Source organism: Carettochelys insculpta, chromosome 4 (assembly GCF_033958435.1).
Source record: "Carettochelys insculpta isolate YL-2023 chromosome 4, ASM3395843v1, whole genome shotgun sequence".
Taxonomy (NCBI): Eukaryota; Metazoa; Chordata; order Testudines; family Carettochelyidae; genus Carettochelys; species Carettochelys insculpta.
The window spans coordinates 128,268,877-128,289,081 of record NC_134140.1 but is presented as its reverse complement, the minus strand read 5'-3'; the positions used below and the strand labels follow the sequence as shown (position 1 = coordinate 128,289,081).

At 45.3% G+C, this 20,205-nt stretch overlaps 1 protein-coding gene across 1 annotated transcript; it reads left to right on the top strand.

Moving 5' to 3' along the window:
- The first annotated feature begins 15,915 nt into the window (after positions 1 to 15,915).
- On the top strand, positions 15,916 to 19,947 carry LOC142012182 (C-X-C motif chemokine 11-like). The gene is made up of 4 exons (XM_074992035.1): positions 15,916 to 16,020; positions 17,051 to 17,177; positions 17,271 to 17,343; positions 19,126 to 19,947. The coding sequence occupies exons 1-4, from the start codon at positions 15,963 to 15,965 to the stop codon at positions 19,147 to 19,149; spliced, it is 282 nt and encodes a 93-aa protein (XP_074848136.1). The 5' UTR covers positions 15,916 to 15,962; the 3' UTR covers positions 19,150 to 19,947.
- Positions 19,948 to 20,205: the final 258 nt, after the last annotated feature.

Genomic DNA, 20,205 nt, shown 5'->3' with positions numbered 1-20,205 from the left:
AATGTGTTTTGTCAATAGCATGTCAACAAAAGTTGGCACTTCAGCCGACAACCTTCTGCCTCTCCCAGGTGAGGAAGAGTACCTTTGTCAATGGGTGACAAAAAAATCTGTGTGGATGCTCTCGGGGGGGGGGGCCTTCTCTCAGCAGACAGAGCCTCCAGGACAATGAGCAGCCCTGTCTTCTCTGCTTCCGGGTGCCTGATTTGTTGAGACGGCGGCCAGGGAGTCTGGCTGCTCTGTCAACAAAGTGGAGCGCTCTTCTTATTGGCTTTTCTGCGTGGCGGCACTCTGTCAATGGAAGTTTTGTCAGGATAGCTCTTCCAACAATGACTTCTGCCGACACAGGGCTGTAGTGTAACCAAAGCCCCGAAGCGTAGCCATAGCCTGAGCGAGCAGGATGGGCTAGAACTCTCCTTTTTCCTACCTCTTTGAGGGATCAAGCAGCTGCTGTGCTGCCAGCTAGCCCAGTGTTTCTCAACCTTTTTTTCAGAAAGTGCCCCTTTTTCAAACAATAAAAATTGTAAGTACCCCCCAGCCTTCTCTTGCATACCCCTAATGCAGACCAGTTAAGAAACAAGGTGCTAAGGCAGAGATCTGAAACCAAAACAGCATGAAGAGCCATTTTTTCAAATTCTGTGCAATATCAGTACTTCAAGAGCCACAATGTACATGAATATGAGACAGTTCTTAATAAATAATGTCAAGCCATATTTTTCGTAGCCCTTATTTCAAGAACAGTGTGTACAAAATGATCTGTAATGTGATGCATGTTTACTACAAGATGCTCATAAACTTTTTACGTATGCCATTTCTTCACACTTTACATGTGTTTGTACCACTGTCTTCCTGACTTTCACTCCCAAACCCATCTTAATTATGCCAATTTTACTTCACATTTAATTTCAGTTTTCTTTCTTAAAATACATGTTGCCCTTTATAGCAGGAATGTCTGAAATTCTGTAAAATTGTTTGGTGAGAGTGAAGGATGTGTGCATAGTTAAGGCTAAGAGTGAAAGCCATCACAAATGTCCGGATGGTCAAGAAGAAGTGAGAAACTTGTAGCTATTGAGACATCAGGAAACAATGAAAAAACATTCATGGTGCCTGATGCTAAAGGAGTTAGCAGAATTGACAACCTTGGACAGAGGCAGACATCCTTGAAGGTGAGACAACAAATAAGAAATAATGGTGCTTGACACCAACTATCAACAAATAACTCTGAAATCCCCCAAGATTAATACCATTTAAGGATTAACGATCGTAGGACAGGTTGAACTGCTTTCATACAGCACACTTGGGACCTGACCAGTGCTGGATGAGAGAATTTGCTGGATAATGGAAGATCAATATTTTCTAGCACATTATCAACACTTCCACTGCTTATTGGGGTCTTGGAAGACATTTAGGAATAAATTAGAGCTATATAGCGGCACAGAACACTGAAAGCCAGGACTGGTGGCTGTAAACAAACTTTATGGGACCATGGGAAACTTGTCCACATCCATGATAAGTGGTTGTCCAGCTAACTAAAATCATGCCAGATTACAGAGTTTGCCAGATGAGATAGTTTCAGATTAGAGAGGTTCAACCTGTATGACTCTGCAAAATCTATAGCGTCAAATGGGAACTTACAAGTATAAAGATAGGGTGTTTTGCTTTGGTTCTCTGGTCCAGTCCTGCAAAACCTTCCAGCATTAGATCATGACCGACAGAGCCCAACTCCACACTTGTGTTCAGTCTAACTGGCCATTAGATTGACTCAGGCCATGATAGCCTGGTAACTGTAAGGACATCTGGAGGATGTGTGTGTGTGAACACAGATGCTGCTTTTGATGTTGTATTTTCAATAAACTTGGTGTATTGGCTTTTTCCCTAAAAAGATTCCATGTGCTTCTTATAACAACATAGCAAGTGTTTACATCAAGTATTGGGGCTTCACTGGGGGATTTCACTGACTCTAACTATTACCCACTCCAGGGGGATTATTACATGAAATAAGTCTGAGGGGGGTTACAGAAAGAAACAGTTCTTCATTATTGCTTCATTATGCTGTAACATGTTCTACAAGAGCACAATAGGATCCAGACCAAAGTTTCCTTTAAGCAGAGTGGTTGGGCGGCCAGCCAGGAGACATTCAGGTGATTAGCCCAGCTGATTAGCAGAATGCCCACAGCTGCCTACAGCCAGAAGCATGTGTTTGATGCTGTACATCGTGCACATGCTTAACACAGAATCGTAAAATCCTAGGGCTGAAAGGAACCTCAGGAGGTCTAGTCCAGCCCCCTGCTTCAAGCAGGATCAACCCCCACTAAGTCATCCCAGCCAGGACCTTGTCAAGCTGGGACTTAAAAACCTCGAGGGATGGAGAATCCACCACCTCTCTGGGCAACGCATTCCAGTGCTTCACCACCCTCCAAGTGAAGTAGTTTTTCCTAATATCTAACCTACACCTCTCCCTCTGTAGCTTCAGACCATTACTCCTTGTTCTGCCATCTGACACCACTGAGAACAGTTTCACACCCTCCTCTTTAGAGCTCCCCTTCAGGAAGTTGAAGGCTGCTATTAAATCACTCCTTGGTCTTCTCTTCTGAAAACTAAATAAGCCCAAATCCCTCAGCTTCTCCTCTTAGGTCATGTGCTCCAGCCCCTTAATAATTTTTATTGCCCGCTGCTGAACCTGCTCCAGCACATCCACATCCTTTTTATACTGGGGGGCCCAAAACTGGACACAATATTCCAGATGTGGCCTCACCAGTGCCAAATAGAGGGGAACAACCACTTCTCTAGATCTGCTTGAAATGCTCCTCCTTATGCACCCTAGTATGTCATTAGCCTTCTTGGCTACAAGGGCACACTCTTTACTCATATGCTTTGGTGCACGTAATAAAACTTGTTCTGCCCATTCATGGAAAAAATTCAAGGGAACACCGATCCAGACTATATGATGCCATAATAGTCTTGGTTCACAGACAGCATCTTTCTCTATGCCTAAGGGGAGAATCTTTGTGACACTAGATAGGTACATATCTGTTACCTCCCATTGCACTTGAATTTTCTAATGGGAGGGAAAAATGGAGCAGGACCTATGTAGACTGAGACAGGTACTGACATGGAAAGTTGTGGGAAAATGTAATGACATTGGGGGTTTATCACTCCAATAACTTCTCACTCTCTGTGCTGGGAGTTTCTTTCAGAAAAAGACAAGGCACAATGTAGCTTCCTAACAGCTCAGATTCAGAGTCCTCTCAGACACCTGTACTGCCCTGTGGCATGTCAGACCAAGGTGTGACTTCCAGGATTAAAAACAATTTCTATTTGGGAATGAAGGTGCCCCATAGGAATGTCATGACTGGTATTGGAAAAATCTGGAACTAACTAGCTTACAATTAAAGCCGCTCTCTGTCATGTAACATGCCAGCAGGTCTGTTTGCAGGCATTAAAAAGAGCAGCCTGCAGGCCTCAGAGAGCAAGAGTGGAAACTTCTGTGTTTGCTATGCACTGTCTGGCACAGCCTTAAACTCTGCTGGCATAAACAGCAGTTGAACAGCATCATCCTTGACAGGTCTTATTGGCCACTGTTCCTATAGCTGTAATTGAAAGTCAAGCACTGAAGCAAACAGACCTAACCCCTGCTTCAACTCTGCTTTAACTCTATGGGAATGTAAAAGTGGCATTTTGCCAGTGTGCTCACACACGGTGGTAAACAACGAGGGTCTAAAAACTCCAGAAACCCCCACCCCTAGCTGAGTTCCACTAGGGACTTGCAACCTCAGAGGTGCCCCAGATTTCCCCAGCTGCAGCCATGTCCGCCGGGGCCCTGATGTTAGGTACTTTGGGGCAGGGAATGCCCGTGGCAGAAAGGGATGTAAGCATTTCAGAGAGCCTCATACCCGTTGAGCACATTGTCCTGTCGTGCTTTATGCTAGCTAATGTGTACCTTGTGGAACTGTAGTAGCGTGGAATGGTTAAGATAAATGAAGTAGATTATCCCTAATTAACTCTGAATTGAAGCAAATCTCATAATCCTGTCCATCCTTGGCCTTGTGAGTTGGCACTTTCCAGTGACACTGAAATCGTGCTGCACGGAATGCTAGCTGTTTCCAAAGCTCCTGAGAGAGGACATCGAACCCTACTGCACTAGGGTGATGTCCTCTTGGTCTGCTTCCACAAGCTTTCCTTCAGCCCGAGCAAGACAGAGAAGTCAGGGGAAATAAGGCAGGTTACGAACCAATAACTGGACCTCATCTGGGACAGGAGCACCATTCTCTGTTCAGTGCAACCACAGGTAGATGGCAGCAGAGGATTCCTTTCCCTGTGTTGTTCAGGCCACACCGCTACAGAGTCACAGACAAACAGTTTGACCATGCACCATAGTATGAGGAGTTAGTGTTGTGTACCTCTGAGCCAAACACTGGACAAAGTCTCCAAGAAACCTGCAGCCACTTTTTCAATTGGGAACCTTGCCTTTCACTAAGCATCAGCAGGGACTCGGCAGCAAGTTGACTGGATGGGGGTCAGAAGTCATCCTGTCACAGTGTAACGCTGACAGACCCCAGTTGCTAGCACCAGGGTTGAACCTGCAGTCATAGGTTCTCTATGCTCTACTACATGAGCTAAAGGCCTGCTGGCTCTCAGCCAAGGTTGTAGAGCAGAGACTTCACTCATCCTAGTATGAGGTCTCAAGTGGCTCTGGGTACTACAACAGTACCATCCTTATACGTGTTGCTCCAGCACATCCTGTTAGTACTGCTATTGTGTTGCACAAAGGGCCTATTTGGGAGGTTTCTCTGCTGATACAGCAAGAGCTGCCACATTTGAAGGTCATTCCACTTTCTCTGTAGACATGCTCAGTTCAGCGGGCAATGAAGGTTTATGGGCACTGGAAAGGAAAGCAGATGGCAGAAAAAGAAGATCTTGCATGGACAATGTGGCATCGTGGGTGGAATAAAAGTACTGTTTATCCAGAGATTAACAGAGGATCATACTGAAGGGCCACCATGGTTGCAAGCTTCTAGTAATGAAGCTGTCACATAATAAGAAAATAATGCATGCAAGATCAAAGCCATTTTGCTTTCAGGCCACTCAAAGTGTCTGCTCCTAGTACTGTCCTTTTTAGATCCTTCCACCACCTTTAGGCCAGGCACCATCCATAAAATTTGAAGAGGTGGGTTTTGGGAACATGTTGACAGAGTGACTCCTCGCAGGAGAGGCATTTGTTCTGGGTTTTATTGAGTAGTTCACCTACTTGGGGAGTATTATGGGCAGAGATGGAGGAACAGACAAAGATATCAATGCCAGGATAGGGAAAGCAACAGCTGCATTCAAGACTCTCAGTCCCATATAGAGATCACAAGTAATATCTGTGAAGACAAAACTGCGGTTCTTTACCACAAATGTGAAGAGTGTGCTCTTGTATGGATGCGAGAGCTGGTGTACTAAAAAGTCTTCAGATCACAAGCTAAAGGTGCCTGAGGTACATCCTTCACATCAAATGGCAAGGCTTGGTTAGAAATGAGGAGCTTTGGAACAGAGCTGTACAAGAACCAATTGACGCTGAAATCAAGAGAAGAAAGTGGGGGTGTCTAGGCCACACTCTCAGAAAACCATCATCCAGCATAGCCCGTCAAGCTCTCACATGGAACCTGCAAGGAAAATGAGAAGAGGAAGATCTCAGACAATGAGGAGGTCGCCTGAGACTGAAGGAGAACATCTGGGGTACTCCTGGAGCCAGCTGGAAGTTTTGTCCCAAGACATAGTGAAGTGGAGGAGACTTGTAGATGACCCATAGGTGACCCATGCAGAATACCAGGGTTAAGCAGTAGTAAGAGTAATGAGGCAAAGCTAGGACGAGGAAGTGGATTATACAGTTTGATCTGCATGTGCTGTCGTTAATGCCCATCTTGATCAATTTCTGCGAAGAGTTTCACAGTTGCAGGCTGTGTTCAAGAAAGCTGTTAATTATGATGGATGGGCCCAAAAGTCAGATGTTAATATGACCCTGTCATTGTACAGCCCTAAACAGTCAAATGTGGTTTAAGGTTTAGAATAAAGAGAACTCAGCCTGCTGAGTACAATGACAACAGCTACTGTTATAAAACCAAACCTTTTATTAGCAAGAAAGAGAATGGTTAAAGCCATTAGAGATGTAAACCATTAAGGGAGGCTTTTAACTTAATCATGCCCCTTAAAACTCCTTCATTTTAAATGCAGAGAGTTTTTAAAATAAGGAAACATATTTATCAGTCATTTACGATATTAAATATGATAGTAAGACCATCAAAGCAGCCGTACATGGTCAGACCAAATGTCCATCTAGCCCAGTATCCTGTCTTCCAACACTGGCCAATGCCAGGTGCCTCAGAGGGAATGAACAGAACAGGGAATCGTTGCCAGTCACCTATTTGCAGATTTTGACAAACAGGGGCTAGGGACACCATCCCAGCCCATCCTGCCCAACAGCCATTGAGGGACCTATTACCCATGAATTTTCCTAGCTCTTTTTTGAACCCTGTTATAGTCTCGGCCTTCACTACAGCCGCAGGCAAGGAGTTCTCCTGGTTAAGCCAAGGCAGTCTTTTGCCATGTTTTCTATCTCTCCTACGCAGCGGGATAGCTTGCTTTTGGGCCCTTAATAATGTCCCTTTGAAAAACTGCCAACTCTCCTCAGCTGTTTTTCCCCTCAGTTTAGCTTCCCATGGGACCTTACCTACCAGCTGTGTGAGTTTACCAAAATCTGCCCTCCTGAAATCCATTATCTCTATTGTACTGTTTTCCCTTCTACCCTTCCTTAGAATTGTGAACTCTATGATTTCGTGATCACTTTCACCCAAGCATCCTTCCACTTTCAAATTCTCAATAATTTCCTCCCTATTTGTTAAAATTAAATCTAGAACAGCTTCCCCTCTGGTAGCTTTTTCAACCTTTTGGAATGTGACTGTCTTCACTGCAAATTCCATTAGGTCTATTTTAAGGGGAGCTAAGGTCCACTTCCTCACACCACCCCTCCCAGGGGGAGTAACGCCAAGTTCAAATTTAATAGGTTGAATGATGCTAGTGTGGAAACAGCGTTACTTTAAACCAATTTTGTTGGCCTCCAGAGGTATCCCACAATGCCCCACATGTGCCCAATTTGGCCACTTTCACCTCCACTGCTCTCCAGGCGCACAGGAAGGACTCAACAGGAAGCCTGGGAACCTGATTTTCTCTCTGACCAGCATGGATAGCCCACCTCAGGAGCCATCACATCTAGCCATCATGAGTTCTCAGGGTTCTCATTCTGATCAAAGTTTTCAGGGTCACAAAAGAGTCCCAGCATGGAGCCATCAGGAGACCCAGAATCTCACTTCTGTGTGGGGTGATGAATCTGTGCTGAACAAACTGTGAGCCAGCGAAAGAAATGTGGACATTTATGGAAAGATTTCCCAGGGCATGATGGAGAAAGGCTGCACTAGGGATGCTGAGCAATGCCTAAGGACTCCAAAGGAGATGGGAATGAATGGAATAGCTCACTCCATCTTTATTCTGTTGACCGCTTAGAGCTAATTTCTGACCCCTCCAGTTTTGGTCTATTGATTTCTGACTCCATTCTCCTTTTCTTGCTACTGAGGATCTTAACGCTGTCACTGAGTGGTGTCAGTAACCCTTTCCTTTGGACAAATTCAGTCTAATTTTTTGCTGACTTTTAATATGCAGTTTTATGTAAGTGTCTGAGTTGAACTTTTGTTACCTTGGACAACTTAAAAGTCCATGTCTGTGCATAACAGCTCTGTCTCCTGCATGCACGTTTTACTTGGGAGGGTAAGATATCTGGTTCCCATGTTGTGTACGTGTCAGAGGAGGTCATGGTCAAAAAGGAAAGCAGAAATGGCTGTAGAAATCCTTGCAGGCTCTGCAGTTTCCATTGTAAATAGAAAGTCGTGAGGTCCCTAAGGACACTGGGACTTCCCCGTGATAACTGCTGAGAGATTCCTCTCTCCTTGACCCTGAAGTGCAGCAGGCATGGGATTTTTGTCTGACCGCAAAGGGCACAGTTACTGTATCTTGAGGCCATTTATACAATGACCAAATGATGGGGGAATTTCCTCACATACAGCTAGCTTGTTCTTTGGCCTCACAGCTCTAATTTATGGCTCAGAATTACAATGCTAGTTTTGTGTAAGCCTATAAACACTGTAGTAGGCATTTCTTCTTCTTTTTCACTTCTTGCTCTCCTGTATTATGCACGTTTGCAGGAGCGGTTTGTCATGTTGAAACCTCGAAGAGGAAGGACAATGTGTGCAGCAAACCAAAACATCCACACATATTGCATTAAATAACTAATTATAGTCAAGGCAATAAGTTTGCCATTTGGCTGCTCACCTCCAGGTTCTGCAGTGTGGTAAAGTGCAACAGAGAGCTTCGGAAGTACCAATTGTCCACAGGAACATTTAGTAACAATAAAATCACTGTATCATAGAAGTGAATGAATCTTGTAATTTACCCAGATTGTTAATGGAACCTGAGTGTTACCCAATGCAGTGAAAAAGCCACTATTCCAAATGTAAATATGCAGATTTGCTTACCTTAGTGCCGTTTCTATTAGCAGATGACCAGAAAAAAGACCTCACTTGCATCCATAATACCAGTTCCACCTCTGGGACTGTCTATACCACCAGAGCTGTGGTTTCTTTAAAACAGGGGGCAGACCCTTAGCAAGTATGGATTCTCATTGTTCCACTGACAGCAATTTTCAGCCCCTAAGCATCTATCCCTGCAGGTGCAATGCTACATCGTTGGGCCATAAACGACTTTTTGGCTGTGCTTAACACGAGGGCGAAGTGCATGCTCATGAAGAAGATGCTAAGTGGAGGCACAGGTTGAACCTCTCTAATCTGGAACTGTTTTGCCTGGCAAACTCCTTAATCCGTCATGATTTTAGTTAGCTGAATGACTACTTATCACGGGTGTGGCCAAGTTTCCCAGGGTCCCATAAAGTTTGTTTACGGCCACCAGTCCTGGCTCTCCATGTTCTGTTCTGTTATTTAGCTCTGCTTTACCCCAAATGTCTTCTAAGAGCCCAGTAAGCAGTGGAAGTATTGGTAATATGCTAGAAAATATTGATATCCTGTCGTCCAGCAAATTCTCTCATCCGGTCAGGTCCTGAGCGTGCTGGATGAGAGATGTTCAACCTGTAATGAATTTACTTTGGATAGATTGCATCAGCCTCACTGGGGGATGGATTATTACTAAATGATGCCTAGTTCCACTTGCAAACTTTAGCATGTGTCTGCCGGTCGTTTCTAACATGAGGGCACAGCTATTACTCACTGGCTACGTCTACACGTGAAGCCTACATCAAAGTAGCTTATTTCGATGTAGCAACATCAAAATAGGCTATTTCGATGAATAATGTCTACACGTCCTCCAGGGCTGGCAACGTCGATGTTCAACTTCGACGTTGCGCAGCACCACATCGAAATAGGCTCTGCGAGGGAATGTCTACATGCCAAAGTAGCACACATCGAAATAAGGGTGCCAGGCACACCTGCAGACAGGGTCACAGGGCGGACTCAACAGCAAGCCGCTCCCTTAAAGGGCCCCTCCCAGACACAGTTGCACTAAACAACACAAGATCCACAGAGCCGACAACTGGTTGCAGACCCTGTGCCTGCAGCATGGATCCCCAGCTGCAGCAGCAGCAGCCAGAAGCCCTGGGCTAAGGGCTGCTGCCCACGGTGACCATAGAGCCCCGCAGGGGCTCGAGAGAGAGCGTCTCTCAACCCCTCAGCTGATGGCCGCCATGGCGGACCCCACTATTTCGAAGTTGCAGGACGCGCAATGACTACACGGTCCCTACTTCGACGTTGAACGTCGAAGTAGGGCGCTATCCCCATCTCCTGATGAGGATAGCGACTTCGACGTCTCGCCGCCTAACGTCGAATTTAACTTCGAAATAGCGCCCGATGCGTGTAGCCGTGACGGGCGCTATTTTGAAGTTAGTGCCGCTACTTCGAAGTAGCGTGCACGTGTAGACACGGCTACTCAGAGCAGGTAGCTGACATGAAGTGCAAAAGACAAGCTGGTGTCAGGAACAAAAGTGCCATCTTCTAAGAACAGCCTCTGTGACCTGTTATTTTAAAGTGTGCGCTGGAGCCCCCAGCCGCTCACTGTGGGTCCTGTGCTTCCTAGGAGCCTTTTACCAGGCCTCAGAGGCTCACAGTGATCCTCACACTGCCTCTTGTCTTTCCCAAGGCGAGGGACACCACTTCCTAGGCCATTCTCATCACAGGCAAGTCTAGCTCTGGGCAAAACCCCTCTGGCAGTTCCTGCTCCCACTTATTCCTGCCAGGGTCCAACCCCTTAGGACATGGGAGATGGGTGGCGGAAGCCCAGGCCTGCCCACCACTCTGGACTTCTGAATAGAGGCAGCTGATGGGGCTTCTCCTTTGCCCCAACTACAGCAGCCTTTTCCCTGGGTCACTTCTCCACCCACTTCCCCTATCACCTTCAGTCAGGTACCTTTGCTGGGCTTTTCCCCTTTCACCCAAACTTCAACTCTCTCAACACTTCCACTGCTCCTGGTCCACTCCTCTTCTTCCTGCTTCCATTACCTTCAGGAACCCTTTTAAGGTGAGCCTCCTGGCCTTAACTGAGAGCACGTGTCTAATTAGCCAGATGCTACAAGCCAGCTTCTACTGAGTCTCAGATGCCTCCTGTGCAGGAAACAGGAATCCACTAACCCAGCTCCCTAGGTATTGGCCCTCCATTAGGCTCTAGCAGCCCACTGCGTTGGGTCTGCCACAGCTGATATAAAAAATATCCCTTCTGAAGGAATGAATATTGAAATATTTGCAGTGCTGCAAGACCCATTTCCGAACACGGAACGTGTTTTTATTGTACAAGCCTCAGTTATTAAGTTCTCAGGCATCTTTGCACGGCAATTCACTGTTTTCATCAACCAATGTTTGGGCAAATGGCTTCATGACGTAGCAATGAACCTGATCCAAAGCCTGTAGAAGGCAATGGAATAATCTTTCTTTTCACAGACAGTAAGATTCAGAGGGATACGAGGGTCTACTTACTCAGCACCTGCACCTCCCACCCACTTCATGTGGAAGTTTTGGGTGCTGAGCACAGCTGAAAACCATACCCTAAGCAACTTTTGAAGGCTCATTTTGCAAGTTGCTCTGGAATAAACACATTATGGAAATGAAGATGACTGTGACATATTTAAGGGCCAAATTCTGCCCTTGAAGTCATGTGGTTCGCCTTAAGTTCGAGGAAAGTTCTGGGCACACATCTCAAGGTAGAATTTGACTTTTCAAATCCCTTTCATGATAATATTGCCCTATTAGCTGAACCCTCATCTAGCCAGTAACTTTATTCACATATGATATGGTTCCAGCAAGTGACAGTAGCATTTCTTGTAGAAGAGAATAGAAGAAGAGACCGCAGGGGTGGGGATTTTCCATGCAATGGTCCCCACTCTTGGCGAGAAGGTCCCTGATTGTATTAGCTCTGTGATTTGTAGCTGTGTTAGCTGAAACTGGTATGACCAAAGTTTAGAGTGAACTAGTTTTCACAAAGGCACTATATGAGATTATGCTGCAATTATTACAAAAACGTGCAGGAATGTTCCAGGCAATTATAAATAAAAACCTCTCAAATTGTACTTTTTTCTACCCACACAAGAGAAGCCCAGTCACCCGCCCACCCATGCGCCCACCCATGCACCCACCCATGCACCCACCCACACAAAGAAGTCTTGCAAAAGACTCTTTTCACTTCTGAAAATGAATTGTTTTGTGGGAAGTGGAAATGAACTGGTGCGCAGAGGATGAAGGCAGGGGATTTCTGTGAGGAGACAGAGGGAAGCTGGCTGCTCAGTATCTGGATGGCAGTCGGTTTCAAGTGGAGAGCTGCAAGGCTCGGTTCTGGGGCTGGTGTTGTCCAACATCTTTATTAATGACCTGGATGAGGGACTGGATTGCACCCTCAGCAAGTGTGCGGATGATGCAAAGCTAGGGGGAGAAGTAGATAAGTTGGAAGGTAGAGAAAGGATCCAGAGGGACATGGATAAATTGGAGGACTGGGCCAAAAGAAATCTGATGAGGTTCAACAAGGAGAAGTGTAGAGTCCTGCGCTTGGGAAGGAAGAATCCCAGGCATAGTTAGAGGCTGGGACCGACTGGCTAAGCAGCAGTACAGCAGAAAGGGACCTAGGGGTTATGGTGGATAAAAGACTGGATATGAGTAAACAGTGCGCCCTTGTAGCCAAGAAGGCTAACAGCATATTAAGATGCATTAGGAGGCGCATTGTGAGCAGATCTAGAGAAGTTGTTGTTCTCATCTATTTGGCACTGGTGAGGCCACATCTGAGTATTGTGTCCAGTTTTGGCGCCTCCCCACCCAGTATAAAAACGATGTGGGTGTGCTGGAGCAGGTTCAGTGGAGGGCAATAAAAATGATTAAGGGGCTGGAGCACAAGACCTATGAGGAGAGGCTGAGGGATTTGGGCTTATTTAGTTTACAGAAGAGAAGACTGAGGGGTGATTTAATAGCAGCCTTCAACTTCCTGAAGGGGAGCTCTAAAGAGGATGGAGAGAAACTGTTCTCAGTGGTGTCAGATGGCAGAACAAGGAACAATGGGCTGAAGTTACAGAGGGAGAGGTGTAGGGTGATATTAGGAAAAACTCCTTCACCAGGAGGATGGTGAAGCACTGGAATACGTTGCCTAGAGAGGTGGTGGATTCTCCATCCCTAGAGGTTTTTAAGTCCTGGCTTGACAAGGTCCTGGCTGGGATGACTTAGTGGGGGTTGATCCTGCTTGAAGCAGGGGGCTGGACTAGATGACCTCCTAGGGTCCCTTCCAGCCCTAGGATTCTATGATTCTATGGTTCAAGTGAACCACTGTCTTACTTCCAGTTACTTGGTATAATTTACATAACTTGGGGTGTCAGTGCTGGCCCCCCGAGCAACACACATTACACTGACCTAAGCAGACAGCACCATGTTGGGACCAGAGCTTCTCTCGCCAATGCAGTTACCATGTCGCAGCAATGCGGAGTTATGCTGATGGAACAGCTCCTGCTGGCTGGCATACAGCATCTTCACCAGGCATGCTACAGACAAGGCCCTAGCTTAGACTAGCCCCAAGGCCAAGGCTTAAAGTCAGAGGCTTATGTAACTGCCGAGAGAGCTAGGAAGCTGATGCCAAAGCACATTCAGTGTTACAGCGAGGCTGACAGCTGCCATGGTCTCCAGGGCAAGGTGGGAGGGGCCTGGCCCCGTGCCCCCAGAAGGGGCAGGGCCAAGGGCAGTCAGCCCTTAGCGCCACTCGGATTGTGGTGCTGGGGTCCCACCCATTGCTTCAGAGCCATGCGGCGGCGCACAACAGCGCTCCTGTGGCATTTCAAAGGGGACTGGAGCTCATGCGTCAGCCGAACAGCCAAAGTAGCAGCAAGCGGCAGCCAGAGCTCCAGGGAATACCAGGCCCTGGGGCAACTGCCCTCTTTGCCCCCCTTGTTGGCCAGCCTGCAGTATTATAACCGAGACAAGAAGTTAAAGGGTCGTAAGATTTTGTTCAGAAGAAGCCCAGGACTGACAACATAGTACCTCAGTGAGAAGCTAAGCTGCCCATAAGTCAGAGAAAGGCAGCTCCATGCTTTAACAGCGTGACTGAGGACCTTTAAAGGTACTTCTCTTCCTGCAGAATCAAGGACCAAGTCAGAGGCAGGGAGAACCATGTTCTGAGAAACCGAATCCGTAGATGAACCAAATCAAGCCACATTTCAGTGGAGGCTCCTGTTGAACATATCCAACCAGCCTTCCCACCTTGTACCTGAGACTTAAGACTTAATACTAAAAGCTTGGGTGAAGTAATAATACTTTCCTATCCAGCTAAGAAGGCGTTAAAACAAGGAAACTAATCTGAACGCTCCTGTAGCAAGAAGAACAAACCATTAAATAACTTAAAAGTTTATTAAAACAAAAAAGCAGTAAAGTAGCACTTTAAAGACTAACAAAATAATGTATTAGGTGGTGAGCTTTCGTGGGACAGACCCACTTCTTCTGACCATAGCCAGCCCAGAACAGATTCAATATGGTCAGAAGAAGTGGGTCTGTCCCATGAAAGCTCATCACCTAATACATTATTTTGTTAGTCTTTAAAGTGTTACTTTACTGCTTTTTTGTTTTGATAGTATATGGACTAGCACAGCTTTCTCTCTGTTATTAAAAATTTGTTATCTGGCTTAAAATGGGCACTGAAACATATATCCAGGGTGACTCTTTTTATATTGCACTTGACAGTGAACACTGCCAGCTGAATGGAACGTGATCTGTCATTTGCCTTTCAACACAACATAATCTGAACTATGTTGTTGGAGGGTTTTCTGTTGTGACGTGCTCGTAATAGTTAGCAAGAAAAGGGCAATTTACAGACTGAGGTTGCTGGCACTAGGAACAGAACTTGGGAGTAGAGGATCTAAAGCCCTCTATACTACCACACAAGCTAAAGGCCAGGTGGCTCTCAGCTAAGGCTGTAGAGCAGAGACTTCACTCACCCCAGCTGAGGTCTCAGTACTTTGGGTACTACACATGGGTAAAAACCGGAGTCCTCTGCCTTAGGCTTTAGTGAATGCTAATTCATTTGGGCTTTTTCCTGGGGGAAGAAATCAGTCTCCTGATAACACTAGTCAACATGTTAATACTTTGTTTAATGTGGCATCAAGTGACTAATAATAATCCCATAAAAGGAAACATTACAATAACCACATCCAGCTGTTCTCTGCCATGGAGAAGGTCTGGCAATCAATGAAAGTAGGTAGCAGTGCCAGGAAGGTAAATGGAAAGAGACTAGGTGGTTTAAGGAGAGCATGTACACACACACACACACACACTTACAAATCCCTGTCATAATAAAAGAGCAAGAGTTCAGCTGAAGTTAAAAGGTAGGAAATTCAAAGCCAAGAAGAGAAAAGACTTCTTCACATATGTAATTAGACTGTGGAATACACTGAGGCCAAGAACTTAACAGGGTTTAAAAAGGGATTGGCCATTTATGTGGATGTCAAGACTGCCCAGAATTATAATCAATGTGAAGAAAAAATGTTGCTAAAGCATTATTTAACTTATGCTTGAGGGTTTAAGCCCATCTCCAAATACCAGATCCCAGGACGGGACCTACTGCTGTGTGTGTTGGGGGAGAGGGGCGGGATGGTTGTTCCATTTCTGCCTACGGGGAAGTGCTTACTCCTTTTTGTCTTCTGAAGCATACTGGGGCACAAGATACTGGCCTAGATAGACCTGGGGTCTGACCCAGTCTTGCAATTTCTATGATCATCTGCCCCGGTGTTCCTGCTAATCTTTTCCATCCATGTGCATATTTTTTCCATCCACGTGTGGAACAAATTTTATGTGCACCAAGGCAGGTGCAAATATGCACCACCAGGAGAAACAAAACTTAGCTTTGGGCACTCTGGTCATCAGCTGGTCAGCATCTGAGTCTCTCCTGAGCAGCCACACAAAAGCACAGCTTGTCGGGTACACTGCTGCATCCATTTAGCCTCTGTGATCTACTCAAATTTCTCACGTCAAGTTCTTGCTATGCATTGTCTGGTAAAATAAGGGTGAAAATAGTTTTTGGGTGGAAACTGGCATGTGTAAAGCCAGCCAGAGCACATAGCTGGGGCGTGCCATGTAAAACTAAATAAGTAATACAATCATGAATGATCAGATCCTTGTACTGAGAGGAAAAGGTAGCTATTTCTTCTAACCTGAAAAATGAAACTAGCAGAGAGTTCTCTACATCGACGAGGCAGTTCAAATATGGGGTTTTCTGCCCCTGGGAATTTCCACCTACAGAAGTGTGGAATGAGCAAAAATGCCCTACAAATAGCAGCCCAGAAGACCGAACTCCACACCACGCTGATTTGACTCCAGCAGTGCTGCAAGAGAAGGGCAGCAGCCACTCCAGAGCCGAACATGAAGTCTGTCACTTTTCTCTCCCTCCTCCTTCTTCTGGCGGCAGTTCTGGTGCAAGGTACAGTAGCATTCGCTGTGGCATAGCTTGAGGGTTACATTATTCCTGCAAACTTGCATTGCCCTTTGCTCCTCTTTCTTGGCAAGCGTTTTAAAACTTTCAACTGTCTCAAACCCTTAGAACAAAGACCCCTGGTTAAACATTCTGCAAGCTCTTAGAAGTGTTGTGTTAGAGATCAAATCTACTAACGGCTGCACAGGCACAGGAGCAGGCAGTGGTTTTTTTGTGCCGGTACTTGCTGGTACCTCTCTGCCCCAGCTATTGGATTGCCTTGGGCTGCCAGGGGAGCCAGTTGAGTACCTGGTATCAGGAAATACTTCAGGCAGTAAAGCAGAGGCAGCTGCTGGCTTTGCTAAATGACAATGCAAGGTAGGCTCAGAGCAGGAAAATTCACTCATTTGGTACAATCTTATTTTGTTACTGAAGGAGGTTTCTCCCATCCCTTCTGGACGCTGATCTCTCCCAGCAGACGAAGTCTGATTTGTTAAGCAAAGTGGAAATAAATGCTTAGTGTGGGGTAAAATAGATACTTTTCATTATGCATATGCAATTTTATTAAATACGATAATAGGAGGCAGAAGTACAGGATCAGCAGCATAAGCTCCCTGCAGGTACTGTGCAAAAGTCTCCCCAGCAGCTGTGATCGTGTCCAACTTTCATTTGCTGAGTCCGCAGTTGAAACATGATTTGGAGCCACCTGTGCTAGAAATGAAAAGGTTAAATAAACAAATGATTTTCGGGCAGCTTCTCCAAAAGAGTTCAAGTTCTCAACATCCCCTGATTTCAGTTATTTGATTTCCTGAATACATGTGAAGCGCTGTCTCTTTTTCGCTCTGATCTGTCAGAATACATGCTCTGGGGAAAAAAAAATCTGACCTTATTTCACCTCTCACATCTGCTAACACTGCAATGACTCAGTGGAGTTACACCAGTATGAAAAAAAAGGAGAGTTTGGCTGAATGGAGTTCTCGCAATAAGCAATATTGTGCTCAAATGCATGTATACAACCATGTTCTTTCTGGCATTGTAGGCATGCTAACTTCCAGCAAAGGACGCTGTCTTTGTGTTGGACCTGGTGCCCCTGCCATCCTCCCAAAACACATTGCCAAAGTTGAAATATATGGGCAAAGCAGCAGTTGTGAGAAAGTCGAAGTGATGTAAGTGCATGTTTAATACTATGCAGGGCATATTATTTTAGCATTCATCCTGTCCAGGCCCAGTTCACACTAAATCACCTTTTCTCCCAACAGTGTCACAATGAAAGGGAGCAGGCAAAGAAAATGTCTGAACAGCAAATCCAAGCAAGCATTGCGTTTGATACAGGTGGGTCATAAGGATGCTTCTTTTGTCACGGCTTGTTCTAGAATGCTTCATTGTGAGATTTTTCCGTGCAAGCTGCAGGGAACACAACTTTGGGATTTTGAGGAAAAAATTGACTTTTGTCTATATTAAGCGCTTTATACATCCAGTATTAGACGTTTGTGGGAAAAAAATTCTCAGCACCTGTTATCCGTCTACTGCATATCTATAGCAGATGAGTTTCCTGGGCCTCAAAACTCTGGGATCGACAGCGCTGAAATTTTGATATTGGGAGATACAGTTGGATGAGAGGACCCCCTTTTGGCACAGTGTACAGGAGTCCTCACAACACTGGTTTAAAGCCCTTTTTTTAAATCACAGAGCCATCTTTCTGTGACTTTGTGATGGGTATTTAAGGGAAATAAATCAAGATCCTGAATCTGAAGGGGAGTTGTGGTACGTGCCTGGACAAGGTCTTATGAGCCCTTAACTTTAAAAAAGCCTAACTTACATGCATTGTATTTGCAAATTAGATGTAATGAGGACGCTGATTCTCTGCATATATGACGTATTGCCATTGACTTCTGAGGCAGCAAGATGAGGGCCTAGATTTTAATTTGTTACCTCTTCACAGTGATGAAGAACTGATGTGCAATACGACCCCTTACAAAATGCACGGTAGTGATTTCCATTATGCACAGAAGGATTAAAAAAAGAGGAACATAGGAACTAATCGTTTGTGGGATGAGCCCTGTATACAGGAATACAGTATGGGCCAGTGGAATAAGTTTGCTTATATGGTAATTCCATGCATTAAATAAGAGCACACACAGAAGCACAGTGATGGCGCTTTCAAAAGGACACCTTACAAAGGGGGACAGCTGTTCAGAAACAAACTCCAGTCCAGCAGAGAGTGAGCGCCAATAGGAAGCTGACATGATAGCCTAGAACTATTAAATGAATAGGTGGACTGTGCCTAGCTCAACTCAAATTTAGCTTTATATGAAAAGAGACGCGTTTCCCATAAGCTGTGAACTTGAGCAGCCACTCAGGGGAGAGTCAAGTGCCACCCAGCTGATTATCAGAGCGCCCGCAGTGGGCAGCATGCGGGCAGCATTCTATTGGCGGTGCACATCCACATATGCTTTGGTGCACATAATGAAATGCAGTCTGCACATGGATGGGAAAAATTACAGGGAACGCTGGAGACAAGCCAGGCCTTTGGGAACAAACACTGTTACCAGATTAACATTCAGCAGCCTCCTGTGAGATATGAGGCTTTGTGTCCTGGGCAGCTGAAAGTTTTCTGACTGGGCAGGGAAATCTTGTCATGAATGTGGCCCACAGGGAGTTGTGTGTGCGCTATCGGCTTGGCCCTGCTCACCTGCTGTTTGGTCTTCTGACCATGTCTGTGTTTTGTGGTGCACCAGGCTTCCCATTCACTGAACTAAAGCTATCAAGTGAGGTCCTGCAAACTGTTGGTTACAGCACAGTTCTGAGCATCAGGTCGGCTCGGTTTCAGTCCCAATCCTGCTGCCTAATCCCTGTAAGCCATATTCTGACACCCTTACACCCAGCAAGTATTGCTCTAATCCAGAAATAGTCCCACTGACTTCAATAGACTATTCGTGGAGTCTGGTGCTCAGTTCCTATGTGAGGTAGGTGCTTAACTTCCATGCCTGAGTTTCGCCTTCTGTAAAGTGGGGGTACTAGTATTTTCTCACCTTTGTAACGCACTTTGTTGTCATGGAGATGTGATAATCCATACTTCAAGGAGGCTAAAACAGGCTCTTTATTTCCTTCCAGAAATTCTTGAAAAGAAATAAGTAAAGGCAGCAGCCAGAAAGGAAGATTGTGCAAAATTACTAGTGGACATGTCTGTTCACACCATTTACCTACTCACACAAGAGGGCAAGCACCCGGCAGCCAGATATTCCATTACTTCTAGGCGTGCAAGTATGTCATGATGTGTGGTTCACCTCAGAGAAGACAAAATATTTGCAACCGTTTTTTCTGTGCGTGTGAACATCTGTCACCATTTTTCACCCTGGTTATTTTCGCCGCTATTGGTTAGCCTTTGTCGGGGCTTTGGTCATCAGGGATTTGACCTCAGCCAAAAACCAATTTGCTTAGGCTTGAAAAATGGTAGGTTCTCTTTGATACTCTTAAATATGGTTTTACCTTAGAGAGGCTGTAGATGTAGAGCTCTAAGAAACCAGCTGAGTCTCGTGGTACATCACTCACATTCTGTGAATATTCTGAAAGAGCCTTCTCCTTTTCCAAAAAAAAAAAAAATGCAAGGGGACCCCACATTTACATAAAAGTGTGCTTAATGCAAACTAATAAAAGCCAGGAAACTCAAGGTCAGAATTTTAACTCTAGCTTTAACTCATACTACTGGTTGATTTGTTTCCCAAGAGAGTCTAAGAAGCATTTTTGTCACTCCTATTTGGGATTTTTCTCTTCCATCAGCCTGTATCATACTGATTGTAACGTAGAGACAGAAACTGTCATGAATATTAAGTCTATAGGGACAGTCATTTCAAAAGCCATACTTTGAAATACATAAAGCTACATTTTATTTTTTTTTGGTTGCAGACTGTACCCTTTTTACACTGAAAAAAAAAATATATATGCCATTTGTACAAGTGTTTTTGTAAATAAATAGATTTCTGAGGCTACGAGTATTGCTCCTTTTTTTCTCTTTCAAGCAAAAAGTACATACCTTCCCCAAACATGCAGTGGGCACTGTTACTGCCCCCATTTTGCACAGACCCTCAGCAGCAGAAAGTCAGTGGAGAACTATTGATTTGAATAAGCAGTGTCAGTTTATGCTGGCTTAGGGCCCGGGCCCAAGTAATGGGAAGAATTGCAGCATATAATTCT

Excerpts from the sequence above, each read along its gene's own strand:
- LOC142012182 (XM_074992035.1), top strand. The coding sequence starts at position 15,963 with ATGAAGTCTGTCACTTTTCTCTCCCTCCTCCTTCTTCTGGCGGCAGTT. Across the intron at positions 16,021-17,050 it reads GGCGGCAGTTCTGGTGCAAG|GCATGCTAACTTCCAGCAAA; the intron begins GTACAGTAGCAT and ends CTGGCATTGTAG. Across the intron at positions 17,344-19,125 it reads AAGCATTGCGTTTGATACAG|AAATTCTTGAAAAGAAATAA; the intron begins GTGGGTCATAAG and ends ATTTCCTTCCAG.